Genomic DNA, 15152 nt, shown 5'->3' with positions numbered 1-15152 from the left:
GGCCTGGGTTCGATCCTCAGCACCACATACAAAGATGTTGTGTCCGCCGAAAATTAAAAAATAAAATAAAAATATTTTAAAAATAAATAAATAAATAAAAATAAAAATAAAAAAATAAATCTCAGCCTTCTGACTACAGAAACTACAGAGGTTCTTCAGACAGGCTGAAAACCACTGCTTTAGAGCCAAGAATATATAGTTCAGCCGTTAGAACACTTGCCTAGTATGCATGAGGCCCTGGGTTTGATTCCCAGCACTGCAGCAAAATTAATAATAATACATATAAACCACTGAAAATAATAAAATAAACTGTTGCTTTAGATCAAAGTCCCACTGGGACAGCTATATCAACAAATGCTAAACCTCTAAATAGACTGAAGATGAATCTCCCTGCACTGAGAATATATACAAGAAAATAAATTCTATAAAGCATTATAAGAGAGATAAAAATAAGGACACATCAGTGACTTATTTAACAATTACCTATTTACTACATCAAAAACAAATAACCTTATACAAACACAGTAATAAAGGAGTTACATAAAAATGGTCATATTTTTTAAAGATAAATTAAGAAGTTTCTTTAATATCCCTGTCAATTCTGTACCATTCTCTTTTCTATATTTTGGATCTGATGATAAAATATTTAAATATGGTAAGACACATTTCCACACAACTTACAGAGGAAAAGCTTTATTTAAGCACTGCAAATTCATGACTAGAATCCAAAAACCTAAGCGCTATTCTCACATTTAGTAGTACCTGAGAAAGCGCCCTTCCTCTTCCTGCTTTACATTTCTAATGTGCAAAATAGAAATTTCAAAGACTATAAATGTTGAGATCTTTATTCTGTGTAAAAGAAGAAATGATGATGCAAGTCAAATTAGGCCTCAAGGACGCTCTATGGATTACAGGATAAGTTTTAGCTTATTTTCAGGTTCTCTCTTCAAAATGTTCATTGCCATTATCTTAATGAATCTAAATGCTTGGAGATCAGTGGAAATGTTAATGTATTTTCTTTGTCTCTCTTCTCTCCCTTCCCACACTCAATGTCCCTTTCTGCAAGTTGACTGGAAAACACTTATGTCAGCTTTTTCCTATCCTGATTAAAAATGGTAGAGTTAATTCTAGTTGATTAAGAAACCAGTCACATCCCTATTGACCAACTGGATCCACTTATAATTTCTCATTGTAAAGAGTTTGTTAAGCATTGAAATTTTATCTTTAAATATCAGAACATCCAAGTCCACATCTTGGTGGACTTTAAGTCAATGAAAATAAAGTTTAAGCCAGATGTACACCTGCAATCCCAGACTCTAGAGGCTGAGGCAGCAGGGTAGCAGGTTCAAGGCCATTCTAGGCAACTTAGTGAGAACCTGTCCCAACATTTTTAAAAAAGGAGGAGGATTCTAGAAATGTAGTTCAGGAGTACAGCACCTCTGGGTTTAATCCCCAGTAGCAAAAAAAAAAAAAAAAAGGAAAATTTAATTTCACAAAGCTGCTTCTGTCTATATCCTTCCTTTCATGTTAATCACAAATTTCTAAAAAATGTGCTAAATCATCTGGGTGAAGATATTTTCAGGCTTTGAGGAAATCATATTCCATCCCTGGGATCACTTTTAATAATCTTTTGAATAATCTTGCAGCTTTACCAAAGGTGGTCCCTCAATTAAAATTATGTTAAAGTCATTATAACTTAGAGCATGAATGTGGCTTCTCTTGAACATATAAACATTAATTCTTTTTATTGAGAAAACAATAAGCACATTTAACTGGCAAAATTACTTAAGAAAAGCTGTGATTTCTTGTTTTAAAAAACGGTAATGCCAACATCAAAGCATTTTTCCTATTTTAAATCCTGAGGTCAATATTTTAATCTTAGTTACTTTAAATCCAATCAGAGGGCCTAATTCAGTTTGAAAGCTCGGGAATATTAAACCATATCATTCTTAATAGGAATTGGTAGGAGTGGGAAGCCAGTATAATCTGTTTCTATTAAAACACAAATACTCCAGGTGCAATGGCGCCTGTAATCCCAGTGGCTTGGGAGACCAAAGCAGGAGAATTTTGAGTTCAATGCCAGTCTCAGCAAAAGTGAGGTACTAAGCAACTCAGTGAGTCCCTGTCTCTAAATAAAATACAAAAATAGAACTAGGGATGTGGCTCAGTGGTCTAGTGCCCCTGAGTTCAATCCCCAGTACCCCCCCACTAGCAAAAAAAAAAAAATACACAAATACACTTGCATGGCATGCACAAAGCCCTAGGTTCAACCTCCAGAGCTACAAAAAACACTAAAAATAATAATTCTAAAACAAAAACATGAGCAAAATCTCAAGATGAAGTTACAACTGTATTTTTAAAACTATTAAGTGAAAATAAATACTGAGTCAATAAACATCAGAATACACTATTAATAGCAGAACCAGTGTGTAAACTTTCAAAGCAGCATAATCATTCTGAACTGTCCCATCTCAGACAAAGTAAGCTATTTTTCTAGGTTCTCAAAAATAGTACTAATCCAAATTATCAGTACTGGTTTTAGACTTTCTCTATATAGAAGTCCTTCAAAGGCAAGTTAAACAGTAGCCAAGTTATTTTCATTCTTTTTTTCTTAGTGATTTAAATGGCTCTCTAGTAATATGACTGGACCAAATCATATTTACTGAATTACAATAACAGAATTCTGAAAATAAGGGTAATGTGTTCTTCAGTATCCACTCCCCTTTTCCCTCAGTTATCCACTTTTACCAATATGACAACTAAGCAGAAGAATAGTGATTTGTCAAGCCATGTGAGACACTGGCAGTGGAGAAAGCACTAAAGCTTGGCTACTCTGCCTCTTTGTCACTTTTCCCATTTTTCTATCACAGCTTCCAGCAACTTAAAAAATACAGCAGCACTGTATTTACTAGAAATTGAAACTTGTCATCTCTCATGAAGATATTATATCCAGAACATTATAAATCTTTCTTGACACAAATATTATTACCAGTAGTTGCAGAATTTTCCTTAAATACATTCATCTTTTCTATTTCGAACTAACTGATGACTTCTTGTACGCCAAGTATTCTGTGGAATAGAATGAAAATGGTGCTAAATGTCGAGCCAGCCTTGCTCAGTTCTAGAGTCCCTCAGTAGAAAACCATTTCCTCTTCCATCATCTCTACTTGTCTCCTGGACAACCAGTGGTCACTGGCCTCTACAGCAACTAGCAACACATAGCAACAGTCATAACTTTTCCTATCATGAATAGCTAACAGTACACACGAAAAGGGATGTCTTTTTAGAAAGATGCAGACTGAAATCCCTGCCCATCACTAATAGGCAATCTAAAACAATACTTCAAAATAACCACTTTAACTTTTACCTGAAACTTCCTGTGTACTGGTTAGTGTGCTATAATTTCTAACTGTTTTTGCTTTATCCATGCTTCATGCTGTCTCAGTAAGCTACCATTTCTACATCTTTATCTGCAGGAAGTTGAATTGCTTCTGCCCACAACAAGAGTTGAGGGTATTGCTGAATTAGCTGAAAAGATTTGTTAACCAGGGGCTGAGGCTGTGGCTCAGTGGTAGAGTGCTCCCCTAGCATGCATGGGGTACTGGGTTCAATCCTCAGCACCATATAAAAATAAAATAAAGATATTGTGTCCACCTAAAATGAAAAAATAAATTTAAAAAAAAATATTTAAAAAAAGATTTGTTAACCATTCAGCTCCCTACCACTTACTACAAGCAAAATGCTACACTATAGGCTGTTCAAGTCAGTTTTTTTCTCCACAATAAATTCTACTTAACATTTCCCACACACAGAGATTGCCTGTATCTTTTCAACTATTGACAACCATCACTCACATTAAGAAAATAAAAGGTTCAAAACAAAACAAAAACTTTGGGGGTACACTTCAGTGGTAGGGTGCTTGCTGCTTAGCATGTGCAAAGAGGTCCTGGGGTTTGATCCCCAGCACTGCAAAGAAACAAAAGTGTTGAGTCAATAAAATTTTTATTTATCTCTAACTAGATATCAGATTTTAAAAATCTAAAATATTGAAATAAAAGTGAATGGGACTACAGAAAAATGAAACCTGAACAGTACTGTGTGGGGAAAAAAAAAAAGGAAAGAGAAGCACTATTATTCTAACTTAGACAATGACTCAAATCTATTTTTTAAATTAAGCCTCCTTTATAATATTTAAAGAATAGTTCTCTAATCAAAAAACTTGGGGGCTGGGATGTGGCTCAGCACCAAAGCACTTGCCTCCCATTCACCAAGCCCTGGGTTTGATCCCCAGTTCAAAAAGAGAAAAGACAAAAAAGAATCCTACCAAAAATAAATAAGAAGAAAAACTTAGCATTGCTATTAAACAACAAAAAGAGAAAAATAAAAAGGAAGCCTATCACAGATCAGATATCAAAAGTTTGACAAAAACAATTAAAGTACTAACAGCCCTAACTAGCATCACTCAATTTCCTACTACCTTCAGAAATATCAGTGGTTCCCAACCAAGGGTGACTTTGCCTCCCAGCAGGGATTTTTTGATGTCCCAAATAGGAGGAGCATCAAATGGACAGAAGCCAGGGATGCTGCTACACATCATACAACGTATGGGACCCAAAATGCCAAGGCAGAGAAACCCTTAGAAATGCGGTCCACAGCCCAAACATTCTTCTGTTTTATTGGTGGTGGGGAAGATACATATTGGTAAAGTACAAGATAAATCATTGAGTGCTAACTGGTTCTAAGCAGTACTAAGAGTTAAAAAAAAAAAAGAGAAAAGAACAATTTATTTAAAGTCATCTGTATAAAGCAGCATAAAACACAACAATGAAATAAAAAAGAACAGTTACACCATTCTAGATAGACAGGGATTTACTATAGTTTCATAAAGTAAGCTTTAAAAAGAAAATTTCCCTTCAATAAGTCCTAAGGACTAAACCCAGTGACAATATGATCTGAAACCAGAACCCTTAACAATGACTGCATTCCTCAACAGTCTCTTGATTAACCTAGCTACTACAATTGCAAAAGCTATTAAAAATATATCTCTAAATATAAGAGAAGGGCAAACCCTTTAGAAACTGAAAAAAAAAACATTTTCAATTTATGCCTTCTGCTCAGTCTTTATGAATTTGGCTTTTAAAGACTCATCAAATGCAGTTTCTAAGAATCAGAAGCTTTTAAAAAGAAAAAAACAAAGAATGCAAAAGTCAGGAAAGAATTTGTCAGATTAGTGTCAGAGACTTTTGTAAGGATGATGCCTTCATCCTCTGCACACATATCCCTACAGAAGTTCACTTGGCTTCACAATTACAGCTGCTGAAAGGTAATCTGGTACATTTTTACCTATTTTGTACATCACTATTGCCAACTATTTTCTGCAGGCTCACTCTGTGCAGAGTACCATGTAAAGGCAAATGCAAGTACTACTTCAGTGCTTACAACTTCCTCTTCCTTTCTTTTGTACCAAAATTTCAGTGATGAGTTTAAAAAGTGCCTTAATAAAGAGTCTGCACAGTATAAACTCTTAAAAGTATTAAAATTGACTTGACTAACACTGAAAATTTAGTTTGGGGGCAGTTTTTAGGATTTCTTTTAGAACAAAGTTATTTCTAAAATTCAAGTAGGATCTTCAACAAAACACTTGACTCAACCTCAGTTTTCATATAATTAGTCGTTATCAGCTGGAAGTAATGAACTAACAAAGCAACCTGTTTATGAGAGATAAAGACCACTTCTAAAATATGAAGTAAAAAAAAAAAGAATCATGGTTTTCAAAAAAAGTAACTTCAAATGCATTTGATTTATTAACTGAAATACTCTTTTAACCTAAAGCCCTGCTTAAAAGATTTGTTTTTTGCTATTCTTTTAAATTGCTCTGGACTTCATCAATAGGCCCAGCTGTTAAATGTGGGAGCAAATGACAACAAATCCCTGTACAAACAACTCCTAAGAGTGAGACCCTTTCTATAGAATTACCAGAGATAGTGGACAGAAGAGGGCATACCAAGTACCTTTCAAAGTTCCATTAAAAATCAGAATCCAAAAAAAAAAAATTGAATACTCAAAGAAAAATGTGATTCCATCCCTTACTGGATCCTGCTTTGCACATATGTGTACACACAAACACACACAAACACACACATGCACACACGCACACACCTATATGTTACATTATATAATATATATTTGTTCAATGTATATTTAGATAGTGTAACAGGTTTCTGAAAATGAGAAATAATCTTCACAAATCAAGAAAAAAGTGGGAAAAACTGGTTCCATTACCCAGAGATAATAAGGCAGACAGTGTCATAGTAAGTAAATTTGTAGAACTATAAATACAACTTGAATTTCTTGATTTCACTTATGCAAGATGGTCGTTTTTAAGTCAAAACATACACTTTTTAAATATGTCACCTCTCTTTTTTTAAGGTGATTTTTCTTTACCAGAAAGCATCAAAAGGACTTTATATATAGTGTTAGCAGAATGGTCTCTCTGAATATCTGAATTGTCTTATTTTTCCAAAATCAAACAACTTTAGCTTATGTATTAGCACTGCTGAATTAGGTCAGGTAACTGCTAACAGCTTGACTTGGAGAAGCATGTACACAGGTAAAAGACTGTCCTTACAACATCTACAAATGTCAATAAGATAGTGACATTATAGCAAAATTTTGCTTTTTTGGGTCTATAGTCATTAATAAAACCTGAGCTATCATCTCATATTTCCTATGATTTCCTTTTCAATATACCATTTACCCTCTTTTTAAAAAACTTAATTTTTAAAATGTTTTAATATATTTAACTTCACATTTAAAAACCAAGATTGGACTTTTTTTGTTTTCAGTGCTGATGATATAACCCAGGGCCTCACACATGACATTTAAGAGCTCTACCATTAAGCTGCATCCACCCTGGACTATAATTTATAAATTACTCTGCAAGACAGAAAACCATACCCACAGGACAGTTGTTCACTAATTTAAACCTACATGATAAACATTTTATTCATGAAAACCAACCTATATCCTAAAGGAAATGACTTTTGCTACTTAAACTTATTGAAATGCACTCTTTAACAACTTTACTGATGCCAGAATTAATCTCAAAATTTTGAATGAAAAAAATCAGTTACAATGATTTTTATGCTCTTCAAGCTATAAATGCTCACATCGAGTATTATTTTATGCCCAAGTGAACAGTCATGAAAAACCTAGGAAATACAGGCCAACTTTATGTTACCTTTCCCTCTTCCTAGGACTTCAATTTCCACCTTTTATGGAAAGGAAATAAACAACCAGCTTCCTGTTCAATCACTAGCTTACAACCAGTCTTTTACACATCACAGAACACAACCCTCCTCCTCCCTTTACTTCTCTCAAATGTCTCTTATCTTAATTTAAACTTGTTGAAATATGAGACTGTTTTACCACACTAATGCTTTTCTATGGAATTTATCTTATTTCAACATTAAAGAATGGAAGAAACATTAATTCCCTAGTTTTTATTCCTAAAATATTTAAATTATTTATATAATGAAGACAACACACACAAGTGAAAATTTGATTTGCTAAATTAAAAAATTCAAATCTATAGGAATGCTTTAATTTTCTGTTCTTACTCTTATACACAACTGGAAAAAGCGTCTCCCACATTACTCCTTTCTAATTACATAAAAAAAAACAGCTAAAATGGATATCAATTAAAAAGATTATCTTTAAAAAAAAGCTAAATATTACTTTAACACTATATTTTCCTTTAAAAATATGATGTCTTGGCAAAACTAAGTTAGATGAATTCTTTTGTGCTTGGATGAACAACAGGAAAGCAAAGCCTCCAGGCCTTTGGGGAAGAACCTTGTCCCTGCAGCCCTGCTCTGATGTGCTTGGGAGATAAGGCTCCATAGAGACACTTAAGGAAAGGCCTGTTCACATTTGAATTTCTGCATTCCTCAAGAACAATTCATGGCAATAACTAACTTTGCAGAAGAGCTACATGAAAGCTTTGGCCAATGAATGAGGGTCATCTGCTCTTTATCACAAGGGTAAACCTCATCCTGGCCAGTTTCTAACCTTTTAACCCTGTGAATTCCTAATTTACACATGAATAATGGAATTCTTGCCTAGAGTGCAACTTTCAGCTTCTAGTTCCTAAGTTTAGAAACCAAGATTGGATTGCCTGTGTGTTAAAAATCTAAAACTTGCACAAATTACAGCTTTAAATTTCAGGTACTGTACCATTACATTTCTGAACCAAAAGATATGCTGGCTTACAAAATCCCTAAGCAAATAAAAAGCATATACATGTACCCTACTGTTATCAATGACTGGGAGAACCAGCTCAAAAGGAAAAACAAAAACAGAATGTCCACTTAATGCCTATTCTCTTTCTGTTTACTCCAGATAACACCTTTAGAAATCAAAACTAACTAATAATTCAGGATCTCTAAGAAATTTCATATTTCTAAAGAAAAATCTAAATCCACTAAACATTTTATATTTTAAATTCATAATACTGACTGAATTTTCCTAGCAAAACATCTCCTCAAGGTTAAATAAAATATGTGCACCTGAAGAACATGGTCCCTAACTGATTAGTTGGAAACTGTAATACAGCAAAGCAATGTTATAGTAGTTCATTGGAAAAGTTTTTGGTCCTTATAATATGAAGTGACCTTTACCATAATACCCTTCAAAATGATTTACCTCTAATTACTTGTTACTAGTGATAATTTTATAAAGATACAAAAATCTAAAGATTTAAAAAGCTAGTACTTTTTTTTTTTTTTTTTTGTGCTGAGTCTTGAAGTCAGTGTCTTATGTATGCTAAGCACATGCTCTACCACAGAGGTATATCTCCAGCCTCTAGTACTAACTATATTTATTACATCCATCATACACCTTTCAGGCTTTGTTTATGAAATCAGACAGCTCTGTGCTTTCAGAGGTGTTCCTAGGAGCCCTAGGATTTGGTCAGGCTTCTCATGAGGTCCTACAAAAGTGTGATGGTGACAAATGCTTCATCTTTTCCTGCCATTGTCCACCCCCTCAACTTCCAACCTCTTCCCCCAAAGGTAATACAAATTACAGTTCCTGAGTATGAAAACCTAAGATTCCACAAACCTGAAAAGGTGGAAAACCAGAATCCTATAGAATAATTTTACATTAGAGAAAATTTAAATGAACTGATAAAAGCACTATCTTGTGAATAGTACTGCACAGAAAAACCATTAATCAATGAAAATACTGTTTTTCATTATTATTTTAATGGATAACTCCATATATAAAAATAATGGATAATTCCAGTGATTAAAAAAAAAAAAGACCAGAAAGAAGGTAAGTATATTAGAAATCCTCTCAGGTTTATGTTCTTCTTTGGCAGGAGTGGGGTGGGGCCAGATTTAGAAACTTCTAATTTTCTGCCATTTTTCAACATAAAAACCATTTTTTGTAAAGTATTTTCTACAATCATTGTACAAAATAAATTAATAATTACTAACATGAGGATAGTATAATTATGGCCATGAGTTACTAGAATTAAATTTATCTTGGAAAGTCCTGCCACTAGCCTAAGTTTCAATTATAAAGACCTTGAAAAGACTATTGCCAAAAGATCGCACCTTATCTCAAGAATACCCTCTTTACCTGTTGTTCATTTTATAAACAATCAATTTATAGGTACAGTACAAAATTCATCTTTTGTTGATTAACAAAATCACATAACTAGAATACCTGTAATCCTATTTTTAAGATACAATTTTGTTTTCCAATATTGAAATAGTGTTTGATGACCTGAAGAGGTAGCAACCTCAGTGGAAGCAGAGTTCCCTACCTGTCCTGAGCCAATCATTACACTCAAGTTACCAGGTCAACCACTAAGCAATGGATCATTTGGACAAATGGCTGCTCTGATGGGGTTAATACAAAGGAAATCATTAGACAGCACACTTTATGACAACTGGGGGGAAAAAATAAGCAGATCTGGTTTAAGTCCATTAGGCATAATATGGAAATGGCCTTAATCTCTTTCCCTCCCAGCAGGAAAACAGGCATACTTCAAAGGCTTGAGTGTTACTGACCAATGCCCTGCCTTACAATTAAAAAGCAACATGGGTGATCTAAAAAGCAGTCAGAGAAATAGAAGGTTGAGCTATAAGAAAGATTTAGCACTCAAGGGCCATCTACAAAGCAGGTTTACTTGTGATTGTTTTTATTTAATTGCTAATTTCTAAAAGATAAAATTTTAGAACAAACTTTTATTATGTTGGCCAAACTTACACATCCAATTCTTACAGGGTGAACATTTGAAATTTATAAAAGTCACCTCTATCAGGTTTTATATCACTTGTGTTCTAAACCTAATGACTTCTGTTTTCAAATTTATGTATTTTTTTGCATTTTTGCCTTTATTTCCAATTTCTTCATGTATGACTTTTAGTATTATATTCATAAGTCAAGAAATCAAAATGTAGTAACAAAAAATGTCAACAACCAAAATCTTAAACACTTACTTGATAAGGTAAGATGAGCTTTTTGACTAAGAATGGCTCCATATTTGTTCATTGCCAAGCACTGATAAAATCCTTCATCGGACTGCTCTCCTCTCCTGCCTTCCACCTCACTGATGTATAAAGAGCCGTTAGAAAGAACCTGGATCCGTTTATTTTCAGATACTTTTGCTCCATTTTTCAACCATGTGACCTTAATAGGAACTTCTCCATGAGCCTGGCAATCTAAAATGACTGGGTCCTTTCTTGTGACAGTTACATCCTGTGGTTCTTTTATAAAAAACAGTTCGCTAATGCACCACACTCCTATAAGGAAAAAGGGAGAAAGGTATATCCAGAATTATAGGTATAAATTCATTTAACATGCAATTGTAAAACACATATTCAGGGTATAAGACAAAGTTTAACTAACCATATTATTTAACTTACAAGCACTTTAATAAACCAACCTACGTTTTAGCAAATCTTTCAACAAATCAGAGAAATCACCCTGCAACATTTACACTAAAAGTACAAAGGAAGATTCCAATAACTTCTATGCCTTATAAGAATTCTGTTCTCAAGTTCCTTGCTAGAGTTTCAAAATCATCAGGAAAACTCATGAGCACAAGCTGTTTGCTGCTTTTACAAGCTTGTCAAAAAGATCTTGAACAGAGTAAGTCGTAAAAGTCTAATTTTACAAGAAATCATTAGCAAAACTCCAACTCTGTGAACAAGCAAGTTTATTTCCTTGTCCCTTGAAGTGTTTTTGGAACCCTTGGCACCTACTCCTTTGGGAGGAGCGTTTATCTTTTGTGACAAATTACAAGTTTGCATTTTTCTATCTGCCCTTTTACAGCAGGGATTGTCTCCTCTTCTTGAAAGAAATCCATTTACTTAATTTCTGCAGAGCCAGCTAGGTATTTAAAGGACAAACAATAGACTTTGAAAAGTTGGTAACTCTTGCTGCTTGTACTCAGTGGGTGATCGGATTAGGAAACTTTTATTTCACTTTTTTAGAACTACCAACTGTTGGAAAAAATGCGTGACTAATTGGTCCTTACTGTCTAATAGGGATAGGAGATTGCTTAATCAACCAATACACATTTTTATCAGAGCAGAGGAAATGCTTTATCCTAAGCATACACATCGCCCCTGGCCCCAGCTAGGATGAAGCATTAGATGACCACTAATACTTTGTTACCTCCTGCTTTCAGAGCTAAGAGCCGGCCAAAGTCTTGCATATTGACTGGGGATAATAGTGAGTTAGGGGCTGGAGTTGGGGTGTGAGTTCCATCTTTCTCCTTGTCATTTTGAATCCATGATTGCAAAGCCTCAGGAATGATTTCTCTGTTTCTGATCAAGGCAGATCCTCAGAAACCCCATGCTCCGGGCTCCTGACTTCCCCTAAAGTATGCCCAGGGCGACCTAAGTCACCCTTACAACCTCGAGCTGCGCTGACCACTCCGGAAGGCGCCCATTGTGTTTCTGAGCCACATCTGACTTTGATCCTTTTCTCACGCGAACTGAAATTAACTCCTCTAGAAAAAAAAAAAAACTAAACTCCAGCCTTTGTAAATAAACAAATAAAAATCCATTCCCCTTAAAACCTCTCTCCTACACTCCGCCTTCCTCCCCAGCCACTACACTTTTTACTCTCCCTGAGGAAACCAACAACGAAGCAAAAAAGAAAAAGGAGTTCACCCAAATTTGTGCAAGACTAACCCTGAAGTTGGAGGAACCCTCAAATCCGTACACACCTCTGGTCCTGCCCCAAATATCTAAATTCAGGAAATAAATTCTATTTAGGCACTTTCCTTGCCAGCTTCGGGTACCTTTCTCCCGCTCCCTCGGGGGCCAAGCAACTTTCAACCTTTCTCTTTGCAATTCCGGCCTCCCATCTCCTGGCTTGACTCGGACCCGGAAAACTGGGGGCAATGGAGTGTGGACATGGGCACTGAGCTCTCTTATTCCCTTCCCCAGCCCTGAAACGCGGGGGAACCCCCACTGCAAACACCAGAAGCCGCGCGGAACCGCGGCGCCCCCTGCGCGGCGAGGCTGCCACTAAGGAAACAATATAAATAAAGCCACGTGCGGCCGCCGCGGCCCCGGCGGGCGGGCGGCGCGGAGTCCCGGCTGGCCGCGGAGGCGGGGACGCGGCCGGAGCCGGGACAATGGCGCGAGAAGGAAGGGACAAGAGTGGACAGCGGCCGCTATGGCCCTGCAGCCTGTAGCCGAGGGAGCTCGGCAACAGAGGACGTGCGCAGGGAGAAGCTCCCACAGCTATGCCCACGCCCGGCAGAGCCTGCGGTCACCCGCGCCTCTAGCCCGCCGCTCCGGACAGGCCGCAGAAAGGGGACAGGGGCCGGTGGTCAGCGCCACCACCGAGGACTCCACTACTCTCCCCCAACGCCCCCAGTTACCTCCCTCTCCATCCCACTCGCTCCTGCTCCCTCCCCACAGCCGGGGTGAGCGGAACCGTAGAAGAAAGCGCGCCCACCTGGAAAGGGGCCGAGGAGCAGCAGGAACAGGAGCGCGCGGAACGGCATCCCCGGCGGCCGCGGCCGGGCGAGGGGTCGTACTGAAGGCGCCATTCAGCAGGGCTACACGGGCATGCTCCCCGGCTGCCCCACAGCCGCTGTCCGCCTGCCGCCCCCGCCTCCGGGCACTCCCAGCGCCGCGGCTGCACGCACACAGCCTGGGTTTCCCGCTCCCGCACCCGCGTGGCGTGGCGCGGCTGGGCACTGTGGTGGCGACTCTGGCGCGCGGACACTCGCTCGCGCGAGGCAGGGGGCCTGAGAGTCCGGCCTGGGGGCGGAGTGAGGCGGCGGCTGGAGAGGGCGGGGGCGGCGGAGTGGACAGCGCCGCTACTGCCGGCCTGGGGACTACTTTCTACATCTGGCCCCTGGTCCGGGGACCAGGAGGTCGGCGCGGCCGGCGGAGGGAGACGCCGGGAAGGGGCCGGGAGCGGCCAGGTCGCGGCCCCAGGGAGAGGGGGCGGGCCCCGCTGGACAATGCACCTGGGGGTCAAGCCCCGGCTGAGGGTCCCGGCCCGCGCCCCCGCCCCCTCTGCCTCTGCGCCACCGTCGACGACAGAGCCACAAAGGCCACAAGCCTCCAGCCCAGCCAGCCCCCAGGGCCCCTCTCCCGCCGGCTAGTTTAGGATTGGGGCGGAGGAGGCGGGGGCTGGGGGGGATGGTGTTGAGAGACGTGGAAAGGCCGGAGACTTCTCCCCTGATGGCCCCTGCCCATCCCCCTCCTTCTCTCACCCGCCGAGGCCCTGTGGAGGGAAATCTATTTCCCACTTCGGAGATTTGTCAGCTCAACTGGAGGCATCTCCGGGCGATAAGCCCCCACATTCTAGGGTCGTTCTTATCCTCCCTGACCCTATCAGATGCAGCACTAGCTTAAAAACCTCTCTAAAGAGTGCCTGAAATGAACAATTACCTTTAGGAGAGACGTTTTATTATCTCTTCCTCAAGTTAGTCAAGTTCTTTAATTTGTAGGAACTATGCGCACAAAAGGCCCTGTCCTTAGAGTCGAGGAGAGATCAGGGGATTTCCAGATTCTCCAAGATTGCTGTGGGAGACCGGGCTTTGATAGATTACCTGGTCAGAAGTTAGGCTGACTAGGGAAAACACAAGTGATGTGAATTTGTTCACAGCTCCTAAAATTAATTAAGGATAAAAAGAGGAGTTGAAACATACACTTAAAAGAGTGTAATCAGATTGCTTAATGTGTGTGGATCGTAGAGAGCGTTTACATGTGGATTAGCATTTGCTAATCCAAAACTAAATCTGTGGCACATGATGAGGGCACAGGCTAAAAGCTAGCTTTAATGAGAGCTGCTGACAGAAATCTAGCTTTTGTCACTAAGGCATCCACATGCTAACTGCCTTTAGCATGTTCCACAGATCCCCCTGATGAAGAAGGGAGGAAATGAACAGTCTTAAAACATCTGCCAGGATGGCAACACTACCTTCCCTCAAAATTGTTATAACAAGGATCTGTCTATTTAGCATTTTCAGTTTCAAGACTTGTAAAACAGCAAAACCCTTAGCTGTACTGCTTTCAAACCTCTCATAATTTACATGAGTTTGTATTATTTTTAAGCATTAGAATAAAGGTTCATGGAAATGGGAAAATGTTTAGAGAAAGAAAATGAAACAATTGCAAAGATGTTTTAAATATATGATCATTCAAATTTACACAAAATGATACCCTTAACTATTTGTTGATTTGTTATTAAAGTAGGTTTTTTGTTTTGTTTTGTCTTTTAATTGTATGACATTCTCTCTGGGCTCTTCCTTTTCTTAGGTCCCTTTCAATTGACCCTAAGTGCTCATATTTCCTGGATAAGAATTGCTAATAAGATGCTTTTATGCTATCTTTCTTGAATAAATCAAAAGAGTAAAATATGGGGGAGGGGATAGATACCTTAAGAGGCAGGGGAATACTTTCTTTTTAACTGTCACTTTGCCTTTAACATTTTAATCATAATTAATCGATTCTTATAAGATGGCTTTAGACCATGAGTTACACTGGGGAAGAATATTTGGATTGCATCAAAATGAAGTGAGCTAATATAATAAGATTAAACAGTCGCGTGGAACTTTTCTGGTATATATTTACTGTCCCATGATGGGCATCAGTAGACATACTCTGGTG

General features: G+C 38.4%; 1 protein-coding gene across 1 annotated transcript in view; it reads right to left on the bottom strand.

Moving 5' to 3' along the window:
• The window catches only part of Prtg (protogenin), a 124845-nt gene extending 111366 nt beyond the window's left edge, over window positions 1-13479 (bottom strand). Inside the window, exons 1-2 of the mRNA XM_005316599.4 lie at window positions 12985-13479; window positions 10509-10811 (exon numbers count right to left, since the gene is read on the bottom strand). Of these exons, the coding sequence (XP_005316656.2) occupies window positions 10509-10811; window positions 12985-13078 (397 nt within the window). The 5' untranslated portion in view covers window positions 13079-13479. The remainder of the gene's footprint in view (window positions 1-10508; window positions 10812-12984) is intronic.
• Window positions 13480-15152: the final 1673 nt, after the last annotated feature.

The sequence above is a fragment of the Ictidomys tridecemlineatus genome, chromosome 5 (genome assembly GCF_052094955.1).
Source record: "Ictidomys tridecemlineatus isolate mIctTri1 chromosome 5, mIctTri1.hap1, whole genome shotgun sequence".
In the NCBI taxonomy this organism is placed as follows: Eukaryota; Metazoa; Chordata; class Mammalia; order Rodentia; family Sciuridae; genus Ictidomys; species Ictidomys tridecemlineatus.
This window is presented reverse-complemented; position numbering and strand designations above follow the sequence as displayed.